At 37.5% G+C, this 27,979-nt stretch overlaps 1 protein-coding gene across 1 annotated transcript in view; it reads left to right on the top strand.

Annotated features, from left to right (window-relative positions):
• The window catches only part of LOC103586334 (hepatoma-derived growth factor-related protein 3), a 72,029-nt gene that overhangs the window by 42,376 nt on the left and 1,674 nt on the right, over window positions 1–27,979 (top strand). The window contains exons 2-5 of the mRNA XM_008567583.1: window positions 3,757–3,833; window positions 10,710–10,848; window positions 11,220–11,378; window positions 17,977–18,123. Of these exons, the coding sequence (XP_008565805.1) occupies window positions 3,757–3,833; window positions 10,710–10,848; window positions 11,220–11,378; window positions 17,977–18,123 (522 nt within the window). The remainder of the gene's footprint in view (window positions 1–3,756; window positions 3,834–10,709; window positions 10,849–11,219; window positions 11,379–17,976; window positions 18,124–27,979) is intronic.

A 27,979-nucleotide genomic window follows, 5' to 3' on the forward strand; every position in this document is an offset into this window, starting at 1 on the left:
TACTTTCAACACTTTAAAGATGCCCTTCCATTTCCTTCTGGTTTCCATTATTTCTGATGAGCAGTTAGGGGTATTTTTACCAAAGCTTCTCTGTATGTAATTTTCTTTTTCTTTTTTTTCCTTCCTAGCAGACTTCACAGTTAACTTTTTGGTTTTCAGCAGTTTGACTGTGATTCACCTAGGCGTAGTTTTCTTTGCATTTATTCTTGAGATTTGATCTTCGATATGTACATCAATGTTTTCTATCAAATTTGGGGAATTTTTGGCTATTATTTATTCAGATACATTTTCTGCCTCACTTCTACTCTCTTCTCATTCTGAAACTCCTGTTAAATATATATTATTTGATAGGGTCCCACAAGTTCTTGAGGCTCTGTTTACATTATATCAATCTTTTTACCCTGTATTCTTCAGATTGGATAATTTCTATTGTCTTCAGTTTCACTGACTCATTCTTCTGCTGGCAAGCCCATCCAGTGAGTTTTTCATTTCAGTTTTTGTACTTTTCCATTCTAAACTTCCCATATGGTCCTTTTTTATAATTTCTATTACTCTGCCCATATTCCCTGTGTGTCCACTCATTAAGTCCAAATAGAACTGCTATAATGTCTTTCTTTGTCTGCTAAATGAAACATCTGGGTCATCGTGGGGTCAGTTTCTCTTGACTGCTTGTTTTCTTAATTATAGTTCATATTTTCTTCTTTTTTTATGTAGCAATTTTTATTATGCATTGGACATCGTTGATTAATTATCAAGACAATTTCTAAAGTCTTTTTCTGATGTGTAATTTTTATTGTACTAGGCAATTTAATTATTGACTGATCACCTTGGATTTGTGTAACTTGGTTATATACTTTTTTAGGGCAAATATATGGAAAACCCAAGGTATTTCCAAAGCTCAGCTAACTTGTTGAAACTCGACCTCTAAAATCTCCCCTGCAGAACTTGGTTAATGGACACAAAGAATGAGTACATTTTCTAATGACAAGTATGCCAGCTATCCTGATTTGATTTTCACATATTGTACACAAATACAGTCAACTTTGTACTCCATTAATATGTATAAGCAATTATGTGTCAATAAAAAAAGAGTGTAAAGTAAAACTAAAAAAATAATAAAATAAAATCTCCCCTGCAGATCTCATCAAGACCTCATATTAGGCTTTGTTAGGACAAATAATGTGGAAATTGTCTCAAGGCAGTGAGATAGGGTAATTATGGGTCTCTCCTTGGGCATTTCCCTTTTCCTGGGAATTCTAGTCTTGTGCCTCCTGTTATCCAGTGTTTAAAAACACTTGGCTGATATACTTTGACCAATTCCAAGTGTGTTTACAGCTGAAGGGCTAGTTTGGTACCAGTTACACTATCATAGTCAGAAGCAGAAATTCTCCTTCTACATTTTGAATTATCAGAATTATCTTGAGGTAAAATTCTTAACTTCTTAATGAAATGATTTGTATCTTTAGGGGTATGATTAAATGGCAGCAGTAAAGAAATACCAGAAACTTTATGTTCATAGAATGGTAATTGTAATTTTCTGATATGAGGAATAATTTGTTTTCTTGCAAATTATGACAACAAAAAGGAAATTTAAGAGAAAAATTTTCTGCCTTAATGTCATTGGCTTCACACTTCTCTGTTTATAGTTCCATTTTACCTTCCAGTTCCTGTCTATAAAAATATGTATATATAATTGTAATTATAGTATACATAAAGTTTTTTTAACATCATGTTATAAAACTTTTTATACTGACATTCTTTGAATGAATAAAATTTTATCATTATGAAAGCAAATATTAATTAAGAATCACTATGTCCCAGAGTTTTTGCTACAAAATAGGGATAGAATTTTTAATAAGAACATGTCTCCAAGAATTTCATAGTCTGGTGAAGGAGAATAAATTGAAAATGGAGTAGGACTAGGTAGAAAGTATAACAATAGAAGCATATACAAAATTCAGCAGTTATGATATTAAAATAGGAAGCTCTACATGGACAGTCAGTAAGCCTTCACAAAAGATGATTTTAAAACCTTATCATGTGGCCAGACTATAAAGAGTAGGGAGAACAGTGGAGAAAAGTCAGAAGTCAGCCAACAGGAGCTGGGCTGTAAGCCACATGTGGAGAGCAGCTCTTTCTCTGAGGGCTCTTATTGCTAACACTAACAGTAACAACTGCCTAGCATTTATTGAGCACCTGGTATGTGCCAGGGATTCCTTAACAACCCTTCATTTGATGATCATAGAAACCCTATAAGATGAGTGTTATTTGCTGTATGTGAAGAGATGAAAAAAGTGCAGTGAAATGACTAGCCCAAGGTCACACAGCCAATAAGTGACAGAATCAGGACTTGTACCCACGTCTGGCTTCCAAGTGACATGACCAACAGAGGTAGATTTCATGAAGTTAATGAAGCTTAAATATCAGAGCCTCTTGCTTGCTGGATTCCTCTGAATGCTGAGAGTGTAGTGTTTGAGGAAGAGAGGGGAAGCCAGGTTATAACCAGAAAACATTTCTGTGTAAGGATTTCTGGAAACTTTCCTAAAGAGGTCTCAAGAAAAAGGCTAGTGATTACTTGTGGTTTATTTTCTTATTGTAAATAAATATTCACTTTTGTAATTAAGCAATATATGTCTCTGGAAGATGAGGAGTTCAACCATCAGAGAAGGCTACATGAAAGAAAATAGCATGCTTATTAACAATTCCATGCAGTTTCATACCACTGAATCATGACATGGGGAGAGAAAAGTAACAGGAGTTTAGACTGGTCAAGGACCATTTCTTGAAACATTTTAAGGAATAATGTATATATAACTATATAATATTCTAAGGAATTGGACTTTGTCCTATTAAAGTTTCTCAACCTCAGTTATTGGGCTGAGGAAGGGCTGAAATTTTTTTTTTTTTTTTTCGTGACCAGCAACGGATCGCAACCCTCAGTGTCGCGCCCGTACCGGACCAGGACCGGCAACGGGATCGCAACCCTCGGTGTTGCCCCCACTCCTCGCTCAGCCAGTGAGCGGCCGGTCTGTATGTGGGATCCGAACCCTCGGCGGGAGCGCTGCCGCACTTCCCAAGCTGCCGCGCTTCCCAAGCGGCGCACTGTAGCAGTGTGCCACCGGGCCGGCCCTGAAATATTTTTATTTTTAAAAAACTCTAGAAGAGATTCAGATGCATAGCTAAGAATGCTATAAACAATGAGAAACCCTAGAAGGATTTGAAGCAAGGAATTGACATAATCAAATGTACATTTTAAAAGCCAATTCTAGCTTAAATGGGTGGGTTGAGGGACTTGTAATAGTCCAGACAGAGATGATGTCTTTTAATGACTACATAACATTTCATCAAGTTAGTTTTCCATAATTCTCCTGTCTTTCAATATTAGTGTTTCTAGAGATGTGTATATATGTGCTGTTACCCAAAAGAAAGTACATATTTTTGTTTCTTTTTTTGGTCATTCTTTTGAATTATTTCACTAGAACAGATTTCCAGGAGTAATTCTGTTGGGTCAAAGGAAATGAGTAGCTTTGGCTCCTGCTTATGAATTATCATAAAGGTTGTAATCAATTTACAGTGTTAACTTCCATGTGGCAGGCCAAATATAACCTTTAGAATCATTTTGGAAAGTTCAAGAAAGGAAAAATTGTTGAGTTTTTTATTAGAGTAATTTTATTTTAGAATTAGCAATAAATTATCAGAACAATGTTATACTGTGTTTTTTGGTAACTATTTAATAACTAAATTTATCTTTAATAGATTGATGAACTCCCAGAAGGAGCTGTGAAGCCTCCAGCAAACAAATATCCTATCTTCTTTTTTGGCACCCATGAAACGTAAGTTAAACTTAAAGTTTCAACAGCTTTAATTTGACTCTGCTAGACTACAGTGTTTTGTTTTTTTGTTTTTTGATTTGGGGGCAGCTGGCTGGTACTATACATTGTTTGTAGACAATCTATAACATTCTACACATTGTTAAAATCATTATAGTCGATTATATAAAATTACCAATATTAATAATATATTTTTCTTAATGTAAAGATTTTTCATCGTAGAAGTCTTTATGACTAAAAACATATCTTTGCTTTTGAAGATCATTTCTGTTTCTGTTTAAATGTTGGTCATCACCCAGAAGTCTTTAGGACACTTTTAAGTCCTAAGTAGTACCCTTACCAATCACAGTAATTTCTTTTGTAGCTCTTGTATATTTCTCTTCTAGAGAAATTTTTTTCATTACTATTTCACAAAGCAAAGTTATGTTCTCTCAGGCCCATTCAACTCATTGGACCCTGAAGCAAACATACCACCTTTTTAAGGTTTTCTAACTGTGTTGGCTAGCATACAGGCTAAATTGCTGAAATAAAGGAACCTAAAAATACAATGTCTTAAATAATACAGAAATTTCCTTCTTTTGAAATAATGCAGAGGTAGGCAGGGTGGGTGGACTACTTTGCTCCAGGTTCTTTCTGTCTTATTTTTCTGTCATTCCCTGGGGTATTGCCCTTGTTTGCTTATTAAAACAGAAACAAAAAATTAAAAACCTGTCTCAGCACCACATGTGCATCTTTCAGACTCAGAGAAGGAGGAAAGAGAAGAGGTAAAAAACAAGTAATTCCTTGTAAGGAAATGACAAAGAAATTGAATATATCATTTCCACTTGCATTCATTCCAGTGGCAAGAACTTGGTCATGTGGCCACATCTAGCTACAAGGGAAGCTGGGAAACATAGTTTCCAGCTAGGCAGCTCTGTATCCTGCATTAAAAATTGGGAGGAGTAAGCCATTAATGAAAGAAAAAAGAGAATGGATACCTGGGGACAGTTGGCTATCTTTGACACACTAAACATGTATATGGTTATTTACAACAAAGAAACAAATAGAAAATTGAAAATATGGGGAAAAGCTAAAAACTGTCAGGAAATCTTATGTGTCTTCAAATCCAAGGTTATCCCTTATCATTTGAATGTTAGTAGAGCCTGCCATGAACTCTTTCTCAGCTTGCTGTCTCTGCCATCAGACATCTTCCTCATTCTTGTCTTGAAAGAACTAGGAGAGGTTTCTGAAGACACATTTCTTTCTTCTGTATATGTCTGTTAGGTCCAGTCGGCCTATAGTAGAGATTAATTTGATGTTTTCTGGTTAATTTTTTGTCTGGATGATCTATCCTTTGCTTTGGAGTATTAAAGTCCCCAGCTATTATGTATTGGAGTCTGTCTCCTGTTAGGTCTAACGATAATTGCTTTATATAACTGGATGCTCCAGAGTTAGGTGCATATATATTTAGAACTGTTATATCCTCTTGTTGAATTGATCCCTCTATCATTAAATAATGACTTTCCTTATCTTTTTTTACTTTCCTTGGCTTGAAGTCTATTTTATCTGATGTAAGTATAGCTACTCCTGCTCTTTTTTGGTTTCCATTTGCATGAAATGTCTTTTTCCATCCCTTCACTTTCAGTCAGTGTGTGTCTTTATAGGTTGAGTTTCTTGTAGGCAGCATATTGTTGGTTCTTGTTTTATAATCCATTGAGCCACTCTGTCTTTTAGTTGGGGCATTAATCCATTTACATGTAGGGTTATTATTGATGTATGGGGACTTGTTACTGCCATTTTGTTATTTTTTTCTCTGGTGGTTTTGTAGATCCTCTTTTCCAATCTTACTGTCTTCCTTTGTGGTTGAGTGGCTTTGATTTCTCACTATTTATTTTTAGTATGTTTCTTATAAGTTTTTGTATTATGGTTACCATGAGGCTTACAAAAAACAATTTCTTGTAAGGCAGATCTCGTGTTGATGAATTCCTTTAGCTTTTGTTTGTCTGGGAAAGACTTTATTTCTCCTTCATATTTGAAGGTTAGTTTTGCTGGAAATAAAACTTTTGGTTGACAGCCTTTTTCCTTCAGCACTTTGAATGTATCCCCCCGTTTTCTTCTGGCGTCTAGGGTTTCTACTGAGAAATCTGTTGATAAACATATTGGGGCTCTGTTGAATGTTGTGTGTTTCTCTTCTCTTGGTGCTTTCAAAATTCTCTCTCTTCTTTTGGTTTTTAATAATTTGATTTTATGTGTCTTAGGGTGTTCCTCTTTGGATTGAATTTGACTGGTGACCTCTGACTTTCTTATATCTGGATGCTGTCATCTTTCTCCTTACTTAGGAAATTTTCAGTCATTATTTCCTTGCATATGCTTTCTAGGTCTCTTCCTTTTTCTTCTCCTGTGGGTATGCCATTTATGCAGAGGTTATTTCATTTGAGGGAATCTCCTACTTGCTGTATTTCTGTTTCATTTTTTCTTTTTTTTTTTTTTAATAGTTGTGTTACTCTGAGGAAGTGAGGTTAGGTTTTTCCTGATAGACACTGTTGGCTATGCAAGTAATCATGTTTTCCTCTTTAGAGAGGTTGCTAGAAAGCTTAGAAGTCAATGTTTTATATATAATAAGTGCGTAGGGCTTTCTGATATCTATTTTTGTATTTGCCTCATTCTTGTCTCCATGTTATGTGTGTACCGTTGTTTTGCTTTGTTTTTAGGAACTGTCTTTAAGTGATCTGGTTGTATTTCTGGGACAAGGCAGGATTTAATAAACCAAACTATCACATTCACACTATATACACCAAAGTCAACCATTTAATAACATTGTGTGGTTACTTTCATTCACTTAGTAAACATTTATTTTTAGGCATTCTGTAAGGCACTGGAAATTAAAAAGTGCCCTTAAAGAGCTTGCCACCTGGTGTAACAGAATCATTCTAGTGATCAGTGTGAAGGATTTTATAGAGCTGTCTCTTATAGCATCCTCAATGACATCATTCTGATATTCAGTTCAGTAAAAGTTCTAACAAAGACTAGTATAATATAGGCCACTGTAATTTTTTTTCTGGTTTTATCATCCAGAGACAGATTTTTTAAATATCTGGAGGAGAACCAACTCCCCAAACCTGCCATAACATTGTTTCTGCTGAACTTTTACTAAGTATTGTGTGTTCTCGAACCTGAGATTATGTTCTCTCCGGCAAGTACTAATGTTCACCCTCTCTCTGAAGGCAGAGATCATGTCAGTGTTGCTAACCCCTATATACACAGTGCTTAATTCAGTGCTTGGCTCATGGTAGGTGTTTTAAGAATAGCTATTTCGGCCCCAAGACATCTAATCACTTACTATACCAGAAAAAAATGGCATGGGTTTTCACATGAGAGGAACTGAAGAAACAACAACTTATGGTGTGGAAATAGATTCAGCATAAATAAAGTAAATACAAATAAAAGTTTAAAGAACAATAATTAAAAATAACTGAATGAATTAGAATTAATTAAATGAAATAAATGACAGGAGGACGGGAAAGTATGTGAAAGGTGAAGATCTTAACAAAAAAGGTATGTTCGGTTCATCTAAAGGAAGAACCCCAGGCAGGACCAGAATTTTCCTCAGAACATGGCTTCAAATCTGTTCTAATGCCCAGGCAGATAAGTGAGTGGAGCCCCAAGTTCTTCTGCTTTATATAACATAATTCCAATAACTCCAATCGTTTTAGCCTGGACAATTTTCAAGGAAGCTTTGGCCAAGGGGAAAAAAAACAAAAACAAAAACATTATCCTTAGAGCATGTAGTTTGAACAATTTTATTTTTTTTCTGTCCTGGCCCTTTAAGATTTGTTAAAACGTACAGCAAAGCTAACCAATTGAGAAGTGATTTGATTTATGAACTTATTTATAATCCAGGAAAAAACAGGTTGTCTATCAGAAGTAAAAACTTGTTTTAGAATAGTTCACTCAGGTTCCCTCTTTCTGGCAACAGCTAATTATGGCCACTTCAGTGAAAGTCATTCCTGAGCAATGATAGTAAAAACATTTATTCATTAAGAGAAGGCTTTCTGTCTTCTGTAGCAGGAAGACCTGCATCTCATACATCCAAAAGTGGTATTAAGGAACAAGATGAAGATAAGGAAAGCTGAAAATTATTAACTCTTTCATCAGAAAATAATAACCATTGGGGCCAGCCCGTGGCGCACTCGGGAGAGTGCGGCGCTGGGAGCTCAGCAGCGCTCCCGCCGCGGGTTGGGATCCTATGTAGGGATGACTGGTGCGCTCACAGTGCTCACTGGCTGAGCGCGGTGCAGCCGGTCTCAAAAAAAGGACAAAAAAAAGAAGAGAAAATAATAACCATTAACTCTGACTCTCGTGGCATTATTAAAGTACAGGCAAGCTTTGGTTAGTATCAGCTGATGTGAACATCAGGCAGCTTAGCCCACAGTTATTTTCTGTGCATAGAGTCAAAGGCTGGAGAAAGTCAAAAGCCAGAATCTAATACTTCATAACAAATTTCTCTAAAAGGGAAATGGAAATATATAAGGTCCATTTCTTTCTAATGTTCAGTTTGTCAATCAAGATTGACGTGTTTTTTATTAAAATGTCTAATAACCTGATAATCTATTTCTGGGTTCAATGAGATGGAATCATGCCGACTGAGCAATTAAAGGTGACCAATAAAGAAAGGTTTGGAGATTCTTAAACAGTTCTGGGATTTTAGAAAGCTTTCCCAGGTGTTTTTATCAACTTGAAGTTTTTTTTTTTTGTTTTGTTTTGTTTTTCCTTTTTGTCTTTTTTCGTGACCAGCAACGGATCGCAACCCTCAGTGTTGCCCCCGTACCGGACCAGGACCGGCCACGGTATCGCAACCCTCGGTGTTGCTCCCGCATCTCGCTCAGCCAGTGAGCAGCTGGTCTGTATGTGGGATCCGAACCCTCGGCGGGAGCGCCACCGCGCTTCCCAAGCGGCGCACTATAGCAGTGCACCACCGGGCCAGCCCCTCAACTTGAAGTTTTGATCAGCTAGACGACGGGAGGGATCAATACTGAGACTCAGGCAGAAAATGGAATTTATAAAGATCAACAGTAAACTGTTAATCTATTGTCTGAATGTTTTCGATATTATCTCTTTGCTGATAATTTCCAAATCTCCAGCTCAGACCTCTTCCCTGAACTCCAGAATCATCTCCCCGACTGCCTATTTGACATCTTCACTTTGGTGTCTAACAGGAATTTGAAGCTTAACATCAGCACTGAGCTTTTTAGATCCAAATCACATGCTCCCCCAAATCTTTCCATTTCAGTAAATATCAACTCTGTTCTAATTCTTTAGTCTGAAACCCTAGAGATAACCTCAGTTCTACCCTTTCTCTCACATGTTAACAGATCATCTTGGCTCTTTCTTGAGAATGAATTCAAGATCCAACCACTTCTTACCAACCGTACTGCCTGTACCCTGGTCCAAGTCACCATCATTACTTGAGAAGCCTTCTAATTAGCCTCCCTGCTTCTACCCTAGTACCCAACCCTTCAGTATATTTTCAGTACAGCATCCAAAGTGATTCTATTAAAATGAATTGTCACTTCTGTTTTCAAAGCCTTTAATGACTCTCATCTCATTCAAAGCCTTCATAGTAACCTCCAAGGTCCTACATAATCTGTGCCCTATTCTGTTGTCTCTCTGACCTCCTTTCATGCTGGTCTCCCTTCAGTCATCTCACTCTAGCCACACTGGCCTCTTCTGTCTTATACCTCAGGGCCTATGTACTTGCTCTTCCTTCCACCTTCTGTATTCCTTCCCCAAGTAACTGCATGGGTTGTTCCTTTACCTCCTGTAGTTCTTTACTTAGATGTTCCCTTTTTAGAGAGTCTTTCCCTGATATGTATATCTGAAATAGTCAAATTCACCCCCAGTTTTCCTGTTCTTCTCTGCTTTGTTTTTTTAAGCACATATACTATGTTTTTTATTTGTTTATCTTTTTTATTTTCTAAACCCGCACCCCTAACACTGGAACATATGCCCCATGAGGGCAGAGATGTTTGCCTTTTTGTTCCCTGCAGAATCCCTAGCACCTCTGGAATAGTGCCTGATATATTATAGATGTTCAATCAGTATTTGTTGAATGAATGAATAAATGAATCTAGTTTGAAATATAACCTTCAGCGGTGTCAGCCAGAATTTGGGCCTCCACAGTCACATTTAGATAATAATGCTAAAGGCATTGGTTTGGATGCTCAGATCTATTAACCAGCCCCAGGATTTATTCTAACTCATTTTTTTTAATGGTGGTTATAATTAATTTAGGATAGGTTTAAATTGAAATAAAATTCTGTGTACTTTACCAATTCTAATTTTTTTCTTGCTTAGTGCCTCATTAAACACCAATATGATTTTTTAATTTATAGAAATAATGGTAAATAAATATGCTAATGTGCAATAGAGTTAAAATCTTTTTTATTCCAGTTTTTATGTTTTTACTTTTTTTATCGCAGTGTTTGTGTTTATATTTATCAGCCAGTGTTTATGTTTTTACTTCAAATCCCACAAAACCCTTACCTATGGTAGATCAACACAGATAAATCTTAGTTTAAGATGATGATTTTAGTGTGGTCAAAGTAGGTATTTTTAATTTTACTTGTATAACTAAAAAACAATTTTAAAACAAGATAGTGATAATTTAAAAGTAAAATCAAATTAGCACAGTCCAGGGTTGCTGGACTATACCCAGCCGTTTTTTCTGCCTCAAAGTATGTGTCTGAAACATCTTGTGATATGTGCCTAATTCAGAGGGTTTATATGTACTTTAAATTTGTTTACTATACTATACTGTGGCACCTAAGCTGATATTGATATTTAAAATATCTTACATTTGAAGTTCATAGTGTCAGTTCTATTTCTAATATATCCCTGCAGTGCATTTCTAGGTCCTAAAGACCTTTTTCCATATAAGGAATACAAAGACAAGTTTGGAAAGTCAAACAAACGGAAAGGATTTAATGAAGGATTGTGGGAAAGAGAAAATAACCCAGGAGTAAAGTTTACGGGATACCAGGTAATTGTTTACTTCATTGTAACTTTCTATATCTCATTTCTTTGGTTTTAACTCTTTTTCAGATCTTTCTTATATGCCCTTTGTACTAATAGTTACCTTGGAGTCAGAATTTTTTTGGCTTAGAGCAGTGTGGATTAAATGTGCATTTCCCAAAAAGATTCAAGTCAAGTGGCCACTAGAAAACTGTGTTTGACAGCCCTTTATTTTGAAAATTTTAAGAGTGAGCTGAACCCTTTCAAATTAATACTTCGTTTTGGGGTGGGGTTTTTTGGCAGTTGACCTCAAATTAAAATAGAGTGATTCTTTTCACAGTCTATGTTCTTTGCTATTTTTTCAAAAATGTAATTAGCTAATATTTTATTATTTCATAGGCAATTCAGCAACAGAGCTCTTCAGAAACTGAGGGAGAAGGTGGAAATACTGCAGATGCAAGCAGCGAGGAAGAAGGTGATAGAGTAGAAGAAGATGGAAAAGGCAAAAGAAAGAATGAAAAAGCAGGCTCAAAACGGAAAAAGTCATACACTTCAAAGGTTACTGAGAAACTTCCCATTGTTATTAATGTTACATACATTTTTATTAAAAGTTTTTAGATTATTTCCAGTTTGTTTATGGGCACAAAGAAATGTAGTAGATTCTGTGCCTTTAAAGACAATAATATAGTAGACAAATAAACTTAGATGTTAGGGCAGTCTGGCTAGTGACTCTTCAGGGCGGATTTGGCCCTAAAAATACCACCTTCTTCAGTGAAGGAGGACTGTTCTTTCATTAAGGATATGCGTGGGCCTTCAAAAAGTTCATGGAGGGCCGGCCCGGTGGCGCACTGGATAGTGCGCCGCTTGGGAAGCGCGGCGGCGCTCCCGCCCGAGGGTTCGGATCCCACGTACAGACCGGTTCCCGCTCACTGGCTGAGCGAGGCACGGGAGCAACGCCGAGGTTTGCAATCCCGTTGCCGGTCCCCGGTCCGGTACGGGGGCAACACTGAGGGTTGCGATCCGTTGCCGGACACGGAAAAAAGACAAAAAAAAAAAAAAAAAAAAAAAAAGTTCATGGAAAAGTGGAATTAAAACAAAATTAAAAATATAAACTTTATTTCCCAACACAAGCTCCATCAAGTTCAAGACATTTTTGTAAGGAGTGATACCAGCCTTTTAGTCCATCCCTAAAGAACTGAGGTTTCTGGGAATTTAACCATGTCAATGCAGCCTATTTTACATTATTAATTGAAGAAAAATGGGTGCCCTTCAGAGATTTTTAAGAGTAGGAAAAAAAAAGAAGTCAGAAGGGGCCAAATCAGGACTGTAAGGTGGATGTCTCTTGATTTCCCATCAAGACTTTCACAAAATTGCCCTTATTTGGTGAGAAGAATGAGCAGGGAAATTGTCATGTCAAAAAGGACTCTCTGGTGAAGCTTTCCTGGGCATTTTTCTGCAAAAGCTTTAGCTAACTTTCTCCAAACACTCTCGTAATAAGCAGATGTTATTGTTCCTTGGCTCTCTAAAAGTCAACAAGCGAAATGCTTTGAGCATCTCAAAAAACTATTGCCATGAGCTTGCTCTTGACCAGTCCACTTTTGCTTTGACTTGACCACTTCCATGCTTGGTAGCCATTGCTTTGACTGTACTTTTTCTTCAGCATCATACTGACAAAACCATGTTTCATCTCATTACAGTTCTTTGAAGAAATGCTTCAAGATCTTGATCCCACTTATTTAAAATTTCCATTGAAAGCTCTGCCCTTATCTGCAGCTGACCTGGGTGCAACTGTTTTAGCACCCATTGAGCAGAAAGTTTGCTCAGTTTTAATTTTCAAATCAGAATTTTCTAAACTGAACCAGTTGAGATGTCATAGTGTTTGCTATTGTTTTTGCTGTTATTCATTGGTCCTCTTCAATTATGGCGCAAACAAGATTAATTTTTTTCTTGCGAATTGATGTAGATGGTCTGCTGCTGCAGGTTTCATCTTCAACATCGTTTTGTCCCTTCTTAAAACCAGTTACCCATTTGTAAACTGCTGATTTCTTTGGAGCATTGTCCCCATCAACTTTTTTTTTTTTTCATGATGGGTAAGGGGATCGCAACCCTTGGCTTGGTGTCGCAGGCACCACGCTCAGCCAGTGAGCGCAACAGCCATTCCTATATAGGATCCGAACCCGCGGCGGGAGCGTCGCTACACTCCCAGTGCTGCACTCTCCCGAGTGCACCACGGGGTCGGCCCAACTTTTTATAAATCAACGATTTCACCATCCTTCCATTCAAGCTTCCGCATAAGTTTGATATTTGTTCTTGCTTCAATTTTAACAGAATTCATGTTGCTGTGAAAGAGGCTCTTTTCAAACTGAGGTCTTATCCTTCTTAGTTCCTCAAACTAAATCCTGTTCAGACATGTTATAACAAGTTAGTATGAGTTTATTTTGGTACAAAAAATTTTTGAAATCCATGTATCTTTTCATAAAATGCACTTTTCATGAACTGTTTGAAGATCCCTCATATGAGTAGCTATGCCTCCTATAGTAACTTCCAGGCAAACTCAATTTAGGAATATAGGAGACAGTATAATTCAAGATTATGTCTGTGTGCTATATATATAAATGTAAAGGTATATTCATACTTGTCTTTATGCTTCAGAGAATTGGCTCTTTATTTATTCAGTTCTTTTATTTCCTGATTACCTACCCTGTGCCAGACATCATACTAGGTATACAGTGGTGAGCAAATCCAACTCCATCCCTGCCCTCATGTAACTTACAATACAGTGGGGGGAGGGGATGCACAGTTTGTAAATAATGGGATGGCATTATTTATGAATGGGATCCAGGAATGGCAGAGTAAGAGGACCTACTTTAGATAAGGTGGCCAGGCTTTTCTGAAAAGGTAAAGTTTATGTTGAGACCTGAAAGAAGGGTGCAGGAGGAGAAGCCAAGTGTAGCATAGGGAAAGGAATGTAACAATAAAGCTCTGAGGCAGGGAAGAGTTTGTCATGTTCCTTAACTGAAAGAAGGCCGGTGTGGCTAGAGAATCATGATCACGGGGGAGAAGCAGGCAAAGGCCAAATAATGCAGACTTGTAAGCCACATTAAGGAGTTTGGGTTTTATTTTAAGTGTAACAATGATTGACAATTTTAAACGGAAAGGTGACATGATCTTAGATTTACAAATTGAGTGTAGGTGTTTCATACAGTAATTCAGAATTGCAATTGAAAAACTGTGATATTGTGAAAATTGTTACCTTTTAGAAACGGAAAATGAGATAAATGGATTCTTGAAGGCCAAAGATTGGTACAGGTTTCACTATAATTGGTCTGTCACGTGATTGAATAAATTGTTTCCATATCGATTCTGGTATTCAATGGCTGGATATACATAGGAAATTCCTTAAAAACAAGTGCCAAGAGTTTATCAGGCTATCAACATTTTATTTTGGTAGTCTATAAAATCTGCCCAACTGTCATACAGGTAAAATTATATGAATGCAGAATTACTTCCTGTGCACCAAATGAAAAACATGTCATTGCCTTGGATGGGGATAAAGTTTGCAAATGACATAAAATAATTAGAATTTTCCCTGTTGGACTATATTTTCCATTGCAGTTTTTTTGTAAGCTGAATTTCTTTTTTGTTTTTTTTTTTGTTTTTTTTGTACTTTTTGAGACCGGCCGCACCGCGCTCAGCCAGTGAGCGCTGTGAGCGCACCGGTCATCCCTATATAGGATCCGAACCCACGGCAGGAGTGCTGCTGCGTTCCCAGCGCCGCACTCTCCCTAGTGCCCCACGGGCTCGGCCCAAATTTGACTAATTTTTAAAGATTCATATTAAATCACACATAGATGTCTTGTGAAGTAGAATGAAAGCTTTGTCCAATTTCACGGTCATCCCTATATAGAATCCGAACCCGTGGCGGGAGCGTTGTCGCGCTCCCAGCGCAGCACCCTCCCGAGTGCGCCACGGGCTCGACCCGTGAGCTGAATTTCTTTTAGCATTTTGTACTTCACTTAAACACCCACTTGAATTAATTTCATTTAGTTTATGATTGCCTGCTGAGCTTCTATGTAATATGTTGTGCAACCTTAAATTATCTAAGCTACCTAATGTTGCCTAGGCATTTAATAGTGTGAATATGTGGCTTTTAAATGACATTATATCATTGATTGTTGCAAAGACCAGAAATAATGGAGCTCATACCTTGGTGGACCTCTAGTTTAAAGCAGTAAAAGAATAAAGATGTACTTTACTTACTAAGGTTTATCTATTAAAAACTAAAAGATTATTTTCTTTGTATTCCTTCAAGATTACAATTTCCATGATCACTTAAGAACCATGACTTTTTTTTTTTTTTTTTTTCCTTTTTGTCTTTTTTCGTGTCCGGCAACGGATCGCAACCCTCAGTGTCACGCCCATACCGGACCGGGACCGGCAACGGGATCGCAACCCTTGGTGCTGCGCCCGCACCTCACTCAGCCAGTGAGCAGGAACCGGTCTGTATGTGGGATCCGAACCCTCGGCGGGAGCGCCGCTGCGCTCCCAAGCGGCGCACTATAGCAGTGCGCCACCGGGCCAGCCCATGACTTTTTATTTTTAATATCAATTCAGTAACCTAGCGTTAGTAACAATGGTTCTCAAACTGTAGAATGCATCAGAGTCACGTGGAAGGCTTTTTAAAACACATATTGTTGAGCCTCACCCCCAGAATTTCTATTTCAGAAGGTCTAGGATGGGGTCCAGGAATCAAATTTCCAGGTAAAGTTGATACTGTTAATCTGGGAGCCACATTTAGAGAACCTCTCACCTAGTATAAATACTTCATTGTTCTTTTTGGCTTCCCAAATGTTTTCTTTTTTTTTTACGTCTATTTCTTCAAGCTGAATAGTCTTACTTTACACTTAAAGTTAGTGGTTCACAAACATTTGTTTACTACATTCTAGATAGGTGAGGGAAAGGTGCCACATCTCCTATACCTTAAATAGTTTCACTTTTCTGTGAAAAAAGAGCTCAGTAATCATAATAAAAAGTCATAGTGTAGCACGTTTGAGGGGGATTATATATTTGTTTCTTTAGCAGTAAGGGTATGGATGATTCATATTTGAGCCATAACAGATTCATAACAGGAAAATTATAGATCAAAAATATTGACATACAAATTATTTACTATATTCAGTAGAGCTAATGAGAGCCTCATAACAAACCAAACTGATGATGATGCTAAACCACCAGTAATTTTAGTTAAAAAACAAAGATAACAAAAATTAGACATACAACCAATTCAAGACCACACTGAAGGACTAGCTGATTAGCACAGTTGGCTAGAATATGGTGTTGTATTCAAACCATATACAATGTCAAGGGTTCAGATCCCCATACCAGCCAGCTGCCCAAAAAAAAAAAGAAGACCACACTGATAAAACAGATGAAGCGTTCTTCCTCAAAATTACAGGAATTCCAGTGATCTGAAGAGCTTTGTAAGGTTTCAAATATAGCTTGGCAGCCAGATTTCTTAGAATACTGAATATTATGACTCGTAAGTGATATCCTAGGAATGCCCTAATTCTAGTTTTTGTATACCAAATTACAATACTTATAAACCCACTTATATGGTTAATCATAAATATCCTTAACAAGCATCATGAATTTTAGGGAATCATGCATTATTATCTATAAAAACAGTGTGCAGGTCAAGGACAGTTATTTGAGAATTACTACATAAAGCAGTTACTACATTTTAATGATTTTACTATATTTACTAAGAGAACAAAAAGTATTTACTTTTACTGTTGTCATACTTGATCTTAACTTTAACTCTAGACACTCTTCATTTGGACTATGAAGTCCCTGTTTTCATGTAAAAAGTAAAAATAGACTGCATTTTAAACTGACATTTTGGGGCCGGCCCAGTGGTGCACTGCTACAGTGCGCCGCTTGGGAGCACGGTGGCGCTCCCACCGAGGGTTCGGATCCCACATACAGACCGGTTCCCGCTCACTGGCTGAGCGAGGTGCGGGCACAGCACCAAGGGTTGCGGTCCCGTTGCCCATCCCGGTCCTGTACGGGCGCGACACTGAGGGTTGCGATCCGTTGCCGGACACGAAAAAAGACAAAAAGGGAAAAAAATAAAAAATAAAATAAAATAAAATAAACTGACATTTTGGGCTTGGTTGGTAGTTTCAGTTGAGTAAAATACAAACAATTTGATTATACTATCAGAGCTAGAAGATATTTTCTTTTTGGAAGTTGAAGTTTAAAAACTTGATTGTCTGAGGAAGCTTCAATTTGTTCATTCATTTCTGGAATACCAAAAGTGACTTACCTAAATCAATTTGCCTTAGCTCTTGTTTGCAGTGTGCTTGAAGATTCTTAAAATTTCTCAAAGAGGAAGTTTTAGAAAATGCTACATTTAACTTTCTTAGTGGTATACAGTTGGGGCCAGTTTTTTATCATTTTAGTGTTATTCTGCTAAGCAACTCTTGCTAAAAACTGTAATTGTGTTTTCATCATCTTCTAGAATTTATCTTGATCTCAGATGCAAGACGACAGAAAAAAGGACTGGTTCACCAGAATAGCCTCGGGTTCTTAAATAACTCTCCATAATTAAAAAGTTCAATTAGTTTATATCACACAATGATACAAAAGTTTTGTCAATATGATTCTTTGTATACCATTAACCAAACAGCTTCAATAGGTGTTCTAACATGAAATCTATATATTATCTTAAATACTTCACCTCACTTCTCTGGACCTTAATTTTCACTACTGTAAAGTGATGGGGAAAGACAAGATAACCTTTAGGGTGCCTTCCAGCTGAACAGGTGGTATCTGTTCAGCTGTATTTATTCACTGATAGTGTTCTGGGTACATGATGAATCTTTATTTTCTGCTTTTAATATCACACTGCTGGAAAGAACAAAGAGGTCTTTTAGTTCACCTCTGCTTTCTTTCCAGCTAAACTGAGGCCCAGTGAGGTGAAATGATTTGTCCAATGTCATCTAGCTCAGCCTTGGCATACTGCATATTGTATCTGTATATCCTGTATCAAGCCACAAAGACTGGATACAAGTCAGCTATTTCTGTATCTCTTACTTACACTTGTGCATTTGGATTCTACTTTTGACTATAATATTTAACTTGTCTAAATATTTAGAAATCCTCTAAACAGTCCCGGAAATCTCCAGGAGATGAAGATGACAAAGACTGCAAAGAAGAGGAAAACAAAAGTAGCTCTGAGGGTGGAGATGCCGGCAATGACACAAGAAACACAACTTCAGACCTGCAGAAAACCAGTGAAGGGGTAAGGATATGCATGTAATTTCTCTTGTCTTCTATTAATTTAGAAGACATTTTGCTTCAGAATCAGAATCCCTATCTCAGCATTAGTAAACAGTGTGTTAGTAAATGAAGAAGTATTCTCAGCCTATTACATACATTCACTCACCTCTCTGTAATAAGTGACTGAATGCTTAGAGTCTGAGAACAAAAGAGAGCCAGGTGGGAATTACACCTGCCTGTTAATTTGGAACTCAGTGAACAGGTGTATTCTTTTTTAAACTAACTTCAGAATCTTTTTCAGGTAAGGTGTGAAATATTGAAATTTCAAAATGCCATCTCAAAATTGAACGGTTACATTTACTTTTTCACAAAATTAATGGCATGTTCAGAATAGGATATTATATACTGCTGCTGCTTTCTCAGAAGCAATAAATAATTTAATGTATCCATGAGGAATTGAACTATTTAAATATTCAAGTAATATTTGGAAACTGATATTCAAAGTACCCACAGGGACAAATTTATCCACTTTGATTCTTGTTAACTTTTGTTAACCTCTGTTAACTTCAAAGTCACAGAAAAGTCCACTTTTGTAAAAGTGTTAGTGAAAGCAAGTTTTGCCCCTGGGTGTTTTCTGTGAGTCTTTTCTCTATGAAAATTAGTTGGACAGTGTTAAATCATTTTAAGGTAATGGCCTATGAAGTATATTATTATTACTCTTCTGTTAAAATCTGGTTTCAGTTGAGTTCTTGCCTATTCATGTCAATCCTGTTTACCTCTCGACTCTTTCCTCTTTCATCCCAGTTGTCTATAATTACTCCCAAAATATTATGATTCTAATTGTTCTCTTATTCCTCTCACTGGCCTCAGCTTTACTCTGTCCTCTGCCTATCTTCCTTCTCTTGGGTTTTCTCCAATAAATAGTCCTCTGTCATTAGTTTTGCCTGTAGCCTTCCCAGGGACATACACCTGCTAACAGTCACTGAGGGCTTCAATTCCTGGATCACTTGATTTTCTTTTTATCCTACTTGCTACCTTCATCCCATGTAGCTTCAGTTTGCAAATAGCAAAAACTCCCATAATTTCTCTCTCCTTTATTACCAAAATTATTTCTAGATGCACTTCTTGTGACAGAGGAAGAGTTGTTCTACACCCTTACAACTCAAGAGTGTGGACAAGTAGCATCGACATCACCTGAGCTTTTTAGAAAGGCAGAATCTCAGGCCCTCTCAAGACCCCAGATTCTGAATCAGAATCTGCATTTTAAATAAACGCCCAAATAATTCATATGCACATTAGTTTGAGAAGCACTGATGTGTACCTTTCTGTTGCCAAAGTCCGGTCTTACTTTTTTCAAGGCACACTCAATCAGTTGTCCCCTTTCTCTCCTATACCTGTATCTTCTCTCCTTCCCCTCTGCATGTAAACAGTCTCATGTCTCCCTTAATCTTGAAGATACCTCCCTTCAACCATTTATCCTACCCTTTTTACCTTTCTCTTCATCCTTAAACTTCTTTAAGAGTTCTCTTTTCTCCCAGTCTTCATTTCCTCACTCCTACTCATGACTTTTAACCCATTGCACTCTTGTTTTTTCTTTGATGATTGCATCGAAACTGCTCTTGTAAAGGTCCTTAGTGATCTTCTCATTGCCAAATTAAGTATCTCCTTTAATCTTCATTTTCACCTCTGCAGCATTTAATATTGTTAGACACTTTCTCCTCCTGACTTCCTGCAGGTCACCAATCTCTTCTGCTTCCTCTCCTTTCTTTTCATTCTCTTTCTAGAGCTCCTTTCTTCAGTCTGGCTTAGCACACTTCTACTCTGAAAACTTACTGCGTCCATCTTATCCACTCACATAGTTTCAACAATTATATATTACTGATTACTTCCCACTGTGTTTCTCCTGCATTGTAGATTCATTTTTTTAAAACTGCTAATGAAGACCATTCCTGCTTAAATATATTGAAAACACCTCAGAAAATAGTAGTTGCTATTAGATAACAACAGCAGCCTGTGTGTCACAAACTATGCTGTGCAAGGAGAGGGTTAAAGTATAATACCCTCAGAACTTAATTTTTGAAGCAAGCAAATTCATACAACTTACAAAAAGTTTGACTGAAAGAGTAACTTACATACAGGAAAAAGTCTCATGCAGTAAAAGAATCAACCATCAATAGCAGATGAGAACCCTCCCTCTCTGCCTTGTAGGTAAGGCTTATATAGCATAACTTCAAAGAAATAGTTTAAGAAAAATAAGTTTCCTGAAGTATGGAGCTTGTGCTTATGAGCAGAATAACTGACGCCAGGGGTTGTAATAAGTCACCTAGTCCATAAGCCCTCTGTTCCTGTAATGCTTGCAAAGGAATGAGGTTTCAACAGGAGTCAACATGGCAGGCAGGACACAAGATGACATTAGTCCTCTTCACTTTCTAATATGTGCTTAATGTTGTGTGTGCATTATCTCATTTAATCCATACGCAAATCCTAGGAGGTAGGTGCAGGTATTGTCTCCATTTTTTTTAGCTGGAGAAACTGAGGCTGAAAGAATTGCCCTGGGTTCACAAAGCTAGTAAGAGCCAGAGTGGGGAACAAGAGCCTGAGATCCTTTTATTTTTAATCTATTTTTAATAATATATTTGTTTTGACAAAAGAATGTATATATAATATAAATATAACATGGTAAAGCATAGTACTACAATGAATACCAGTGACCCTACCACTCAACCCAAAAACTAGAACATAACAATTAATTTTTATCTATTTATATGTTCTTCCCCAGTCCCATCTTCTTTCTACCCAGAGATGAGCACTAATTTGTATTTACTATTTCCTTTTATTTTAAAATTTTTAGACCATACCTAACATTTAGGTTGAGACTTCAACAAAAATTAATTTTGGTGGTGTTTTTTGTTGTTGTTGTTGTTGTTTTTGAGCTTTTTAAAAAATGGGAACATTTACTTACCACTATGCCTCTAAGATTCCTTCATATTGTTATGTGTAGCAGTTTATTCATTTTTCACTACTGTATAGTATTCAGTTTTATGAATATACCGTTTATTTACCCAGTCTCTTATTGATGGATATTTGGGTTGTTTTCAGCTTTTTGCCTTTATGAGCTGTTACTGTGAGCGTTCTCATATTTGTCTCCTACTACCCATGTACAAGAGCTTCTTTGTGTATATAACTAGAACTGAAAATACTGAGTTTATGGTTTTTAACTTTACAAGGTAATGCCAAATTATTTTCCTAAGTAGTCGGACCAATTTATACTCCCACCAGCAGTGTATAAGAATTCCCTGTGATTCACTTGGCATCATGACTTTTTAATTTTTGCCAATATATAGTGGGTATAAAATGGTTATTATAGTGTTAACTTACAATTCTCTTAATGATAAGTTTGAGCTTCTTTTCATATGTTTATTGACCACCCATGTGTCCACTTCTGTACAGTGCTTAAGTTTTGGTTTTTGACCAATTTCCTATTGGGTTTTTTTCTTATTGACTTGTAGGGCTTCTTTACCTATTCTGGATTGTAACTAACATGGATGGTCATATGCCTTACAAATATCTTCTCCAAGTTTGTGGTTTGTGTGCTCAATTTCCTTCCAATTGTTTTAGTGAACAGACTTTCTTAATTTCATGGTAGTCAGCTGTATCAAACTTTCCTTTTCATGGTTAGCAATTTTCTGTCTTTTTTAAGCATGACCATTTGAACCAGCACCATTTATTAAATAGTCCCTTTTCTTCTCTCTGATCTTTGCACATCAGCCGTCTGTTATATATCAATGGGTCTCTCTCTCTGGGTTCTGTATTCTGATCTTTTGTCAGTGCCACACTCTCACAATTATAGTAGCTTTTTAGTGAACCCTGATATCTTGTAGGGCTAGTAGCCCAATCTTAAATTTCTTTTCAAATATTCAAAACTCATGGTCTGGGATAGAAGATCAAGGAGGGACTTTTTTCCTTGACGGGATAATTTATAACACATAGGCTGATGAGAATGATCCAAGTGAGGAATGATCACAAAATGATAATGTAAGAAGGAATTATAAGACAATATTCTTTACAAGGCAAGTATAAAGCAGTATCCTTTACAAGGCAAGAAGTCATACGATCTAGTGCATATGTAGAGGGGTTACCTTAGTTCTTCCGTTGCAACAGGGAAGGCAGAGTATTTAGGCACAAATACGGATAAGTAAATATTTGGGGTGAGAGCTTGTAAAAGTTCTCCTCTGATTGCTTCTGTTTTGTTTAGGAAATAGGGCAGTATTTGAGAGTGAGAACAGGAAGAAGTATTGGAAGCTTCAAGAGAGGAAAAGGTATAAATTAGTCTCTTAGAAAAACAGAAGAGTGATTGGCCTTAGGAAATGAAGTTGAATTGCCAGGAAGCAGTAAGGGCCCACTTGAGGCTAGTGGTCATGAATTTAAAATGAGAGCAGTCAGAATGGTGGTGTGTTTTTCAGGCATATTCAATTGTGCAGTCACAGAGAGGGCAGAGAATTAAATTTAACTAGAATTGGAGTTTGCCCAGAGAGTAAAAGTAAAGGAGATTAGAGGCCAGGGAGTTGAGTGTGTATGTGAGGGAGTGATTATAGCAGTGGACCATGGAATCCAGAATATGTTAAGAGGCAAAGATGGATATGAGAGAGATAGAATCAACAGATTTTGAGTATCAAAGAATTACTGGAGTAGGAATACCAGGTAGAGGAGTAAGCTGGAAGTATAGGTGGTGAATCAAATTGCAGACAGGTTACAGTAGTTGTAATGACAGTGCAGGTATTATTGGTGTTTTGAGTGCGGCACTTCTTCATTGTATGAGCACTATTCACATTACAGGACTTTTAGTACCCTTGGCTCCTGCCCATTAAATGCCAGTAGAACCCCCAAGTTCTTATGACAATCTAAGATACCTCCATGATTTTGCCCGCAAAACAGTAGCTTAAAACAGTATTTTCAAATAGTCCCAGTGGTTGTGAATCACTTGTCTAAGAAATAATCATGAGAGTAAATGACTGAGGTAGGGGGGAGAACAAGGTCTTCGGAGGACAGGATATCAAGGAACTGAGAGACCAGAGTGTTGGAAATACAGTCTTCCTGGGTATTGAAATCACAGGAATCATATTGAATGACAGTGGGCCAGAGCTAAAATCTTTAAGAAGTAAGGGGAATGATCCAGGGAGTCAGTAGATGACCGCAGTAAGGAGGGGGAGTGACTTACAATATAGAGATCCAAAGCTAGGGGGATTTTTTTTCCCCCAGGGGAGAGGAAGAATAGCTTATAAATAGTAGTGAAGAGCTAGAAGGACACCTTCCTCACTTCCAGGGCTGGTAGTAGTATAAGAGCTATGGGAGAGGAAAGAGCTACCATTTGAAAGAGTTGTAGGGGAAGAAGCAATACTGCCCTCAGGGAAACAAGATTTCAGTTAGAACAAGTTGGTAAGTGGAATATCTTGGAAATTCAAGTTGGGAATGTAAGAGGTTTGTTAACGGCTGACTGTGATTTCCAGAGGGCCCAGTGGAAAAAGATTAAGGAATTGGGAGGCAGAGAGGGAGCCCATTAAGAAATGAGGTCATAAAAGGTCATGTACAAAGCTGACTGGGGATGAGAGTACAGGAAGTGATAGATGCTCTGGAGCCCATGTTGTGGTAACTAAAGTAAGCAGTGATAAAGGGCCTGATGTTTTCAAGGCAGATGGTGGGTTAAAGTTATGAGTATTGGTAAGTGAAGAAGAAAAGATTGGTAGGTGAAGGAGAGAAGAGGTTCTTACAGGGGGTCCCTCTTTGCTTCCAGACGCTGTCCGACTACTTTCTCACTCCTACCAGTGGAAGCAGGAGGCAGAAAGGGACAGGCTCCCTTATTAACCAGGAACACTTGGAGCTTTCCTTGATTCATGTGGATAGAAAGTGGAGGTTACTAATCTATGTGGTCAGGAGAATACCATGCACTGATTGGCTTAGACCTGCTATTACCATATAACAAATTACCCCAAAACCAAGTGCCTTAATGGCAACATTTATTATCTTGTCCTTTCTGTGAATCAGGAGTCCAGAAAGGTGCACCATGCCAAATCCTATGTCTCTGGGTCTCTTGCAAATCTACAGTCATTGTAGGAGGAGGGGCTCAAATAATCTTAAGGCTCAACTGGGGGTGGATCCTATTCTAAGCTCACTCAAATAGTTTGTTGGGAAGATTCATTTCCTCACAATTGTTGGCCTCAGGGCTTCAGTTTTTCACAAGCTGTTACCAGAGGCCTCCCTTGGTATCTTTCCATTAGGCAGCTCCCAACATAACAGCTGGCTTCATCAGAGCAACCAAAAAAGTATCAGCAAGAGAGGGTGCTAGCAAAACAGAAGTGAATCTTTTGTGACCTAATATCAAAAGTGACATTCCATCACTTTTGCTTCATTCTTTTCAGTAGAAGCAAGTCACTAGGTCCACACACAGAGGGAGGAGTTATAGAAGGGTGTGAATACCAGGAAGCAGGGATCACTGGAGACCGTGCTAGAAGGCTGCTCATCCCTATACCAACTACTGTTACGAGGGGGTTGGAACTGGCTTACACCAGTCAGGTTCTACCAACTCAGGAGTTGGAATCAAGTCCCCACATCACAAGGCTGCTACACAGCTGGGAAGTAGAGGGATAGAATAAATGTTGAGAGACCAGCCACAGTAACCATTTACCAACTCACTATACCCATTTACCAGTGTCTGTGCCTTTATTCTTCTGACCCTGAACCTATTGCTCTTTCTACAATATGATGTTGCCTCCTTATTTCTCCCCAGTGCCCAGAAAATCAAGTCCAAACTCCTTGTTCTAGCATATAATGCCCTTCACCTGTAACCCCAACTTATATTTCCAGTCTCATCTCTTACCATTTACTCTCATTTATTCTTGGTCTCAGGACCTCTTTAATACTGTTAAATGTTATTGAGAGCCCTGAAGAGCTTTCGTTTATATATTTTATAGCTATTGATATTTACTTTATTAGAAATAAAAACAAATTTTAAAAATATTTATTAAATCATGGGACCAGCCCGGGGCTCACTTGGGAGAGTGTGGTGCTCATAACACCAAGTCCATGGGTTCGGATCCCTATATAGGGAAGGCTGGTTAGCTCACTTGGGAGAGTATGGTGCTGACAACACCAAGTCAAGGGTCAAGATGCCCTTACCAGTCATCTTTTAAAAATAAATAAATAAATAAATAATTTTAATTTGGGGGGGGGGACAGTACAGGGATTTGAACCCTTGACCTTAGTGTTATAACACCACACTAACCAACTGAGCTAACTGGTCAGCCTCAATTTAAAATAATAGTAAATCTATTACTTAACATAAATAACATTTTTATGAAAAATAACTATCCAAAAAAAATGTTTTGAGAAGAATAACATTGTTTTACATTTTTACAAATCTCTTTGATGTCTGGTTTAATTGAAGACAACTAGATTTTCTTATCAGCTTCTGCATTCTGTCTGTTGCAATATATAATTTTGGTTGAAGTCTATGAAGAAGAACTGGCTTCCCACAGATATGTCACCAGAAAACAGAGATATGAGTATTTTAATAGTCTTGTCAGATAATTGTGGATATTGTTTAATATGAGACCAATTCCACTAGAAAAACTTTTTTTTTTTTTAAGATGACCAGTAAGGGGATCTTAACCCTTGACTTGGTGTTGTCAGCACCACGCTCTCCCAAGTGAGCAAACCGGCCATCCCTATATAGGGATCCGAACCCATGGCCTTGGTGTTATCAGCACCACACTCTCCCAAGTGAGCCACGGTTCGGCCCTCCACTAGAAAAACTTCTTTAAAATCATGATACATGGGGCTGGCTTGTGGCTCACTCGGGAGAGTATGGTGCCGATAAAATCATGATACATGGTTTTTTAGAGTTACGTTACATATGTTAAAAATTGTGTACAAAATTGATATGTCTGTGTAATGATCCTCAACACAACTGTAAAATCTCAATTTTCAAAGAAAAAATATATATATACATATATATGAGACTAGTTCTAAAAAATGGTAGTTTCTTAAACGTTAGTTGCAATGTGGAATCTGAACTTTTTGTATTGTATTACATTAAAATTCATTGGCCCTTCTGGCACTTTGAATAGTTTTTACCCATTTGGAAAGTTATTCAGGCCTTCCAAATATTGACCCATTTCATTATTCAAATACTTTTAATCACATTTTTTTTTTTTTTTTTTTTTTTTTTTTTTTTTTTTTTTCAACCCTCGGTGTTGCTCCCGCGCCTCGCTCAGCCAGTGAGCGGGAACCGGTCTGTATGTGGGATCCGAACCCTCAGGCGGGAGCACCGCCGCGCTTCCCAAGCGGCGCACTATCCAGTGCACCACCGGGCCGGCCCAATCACATTTTTTTAATATCACCACCTATCTCATCAGAAAAGTCTTTAAGAATTGGGAAGTCATCAGTCGTGAAGGATTCAGAATTCTAATTTTCACTCAAATGCTCAAATTTTATCACTGGCAACAAATACAATCAGTTGTTTTCCTTGAACCAGGTCACTTTGTTTATCTCTTACAAAGTGCCAAATACCCAAGTCTAAATAGCCATATTGAATATCATCATTCCTTCATGTAAAAATGGTACTTTGTGAAAAGATCCTTACGACTTCTACCACCCCATAGCTTCTGTTTACTGTATTTTGCGTATCCTTCAGCTTCACTGTCACCCACAGCCTCTCAATGTGCCTCACATCCAGATACCTCAAGAGAGAGTCCAATTGAATTCTCCAACCATTATCCAGTATAGGGGTACATGACAACCATTGCATGAAGAACCACTTCTCACTGCTTACTCAGAGGAGACTGCAGGTCTGGCAGACACTCAGAGCACCATATCCAGAACATGTACCATTTTGAATCAGCAAGATATTCTTTGATACACAGATGTATAATAATTAAGGCATGAGAAGTAAAAATCTCAGATTTTATAATTTGCTTTTACAAGCACGCATTTGACAAAGAAGCCTTGTTTAAAGACAAGAAAAAGAAAGCATGTACTTAAAGTCGTGGTCACATTCTGGTGCCACTGTCACTTTGTTTGAGATATTAATAATACTCTTAGGCTGTCGTGTCTGTTATAGAAATATTCTTCAATATGGATTGAGTAGTTGTTACTATGAATTTCCTTCAGCCATAAGCATAGAATGTATTGCCTTTTACATTACTATTAATAAGAAACATTGTTACTTTAGTTTGATTACAAGGTTTCTTTGGTTGATTAACAATTTTTCATTGTTCTTGTGGGTGTCTTTAAAGGGAGGAAAATCCTCCAATCTATCTGAGTGTAATCTTATATCTAGTGTTTTTATTTGTTAATAAATAATTAGGAGTCACCAGGCACTGCATTTTGCAAGTTCACAGATTTTAAACGTGATTTTTTTTTTTTTTTTTTTTTTTTTTTTATGATTGGCCTCCTCATTTTGGTAGGGACAGAAAAGGCTAAGAAATGTGTTTCTGCCATCTTGAGGGGATGGAAGGTTTGGTAACTTTTCCTCCTTTGAAGATCCTGGAATCATTTATACATATACAGTATAGTGTACATTGAGGCTGTCTGAGTGAGAACATACCCGTGAGTGTGCACGTGTGTGTTTACAAACATGTTCATTCACATAGAGAAATAAAGAACTCAAGCAGGCTGTTTATTAAAAAAATATTTAGAGCCTGAGTTCCCTCTTTCGTTCATCCCATGAGAGCATTACTAGGGGGGTTCATATATTTGGCTTAATAATGAGGAAAACAAAAATAGCATCCCTTTGGGGAACTATAACCTGACACAATTTAAAGTGAAACCCAAATTGAACATAATTCTTTTATTGTACAGAAATATTTTGTTTTATCTTTGTT

This window comes from Galeopterus variegatus, unplaced genomic scaffold (assembly GCF_000696425.1).
Source record: "Galeopterus variegatus unplaced genomic scaffold, G_variegatus-3.0.2 Scaffold333, whole genome shotgun sequence".
NCBI classification, from domain to species: Eukaryota; Metazoa; Chordata; class Mammalia; order Dermoptera; family Cynocephalidae; genus Galeopterus; species Galeopterus variegatus.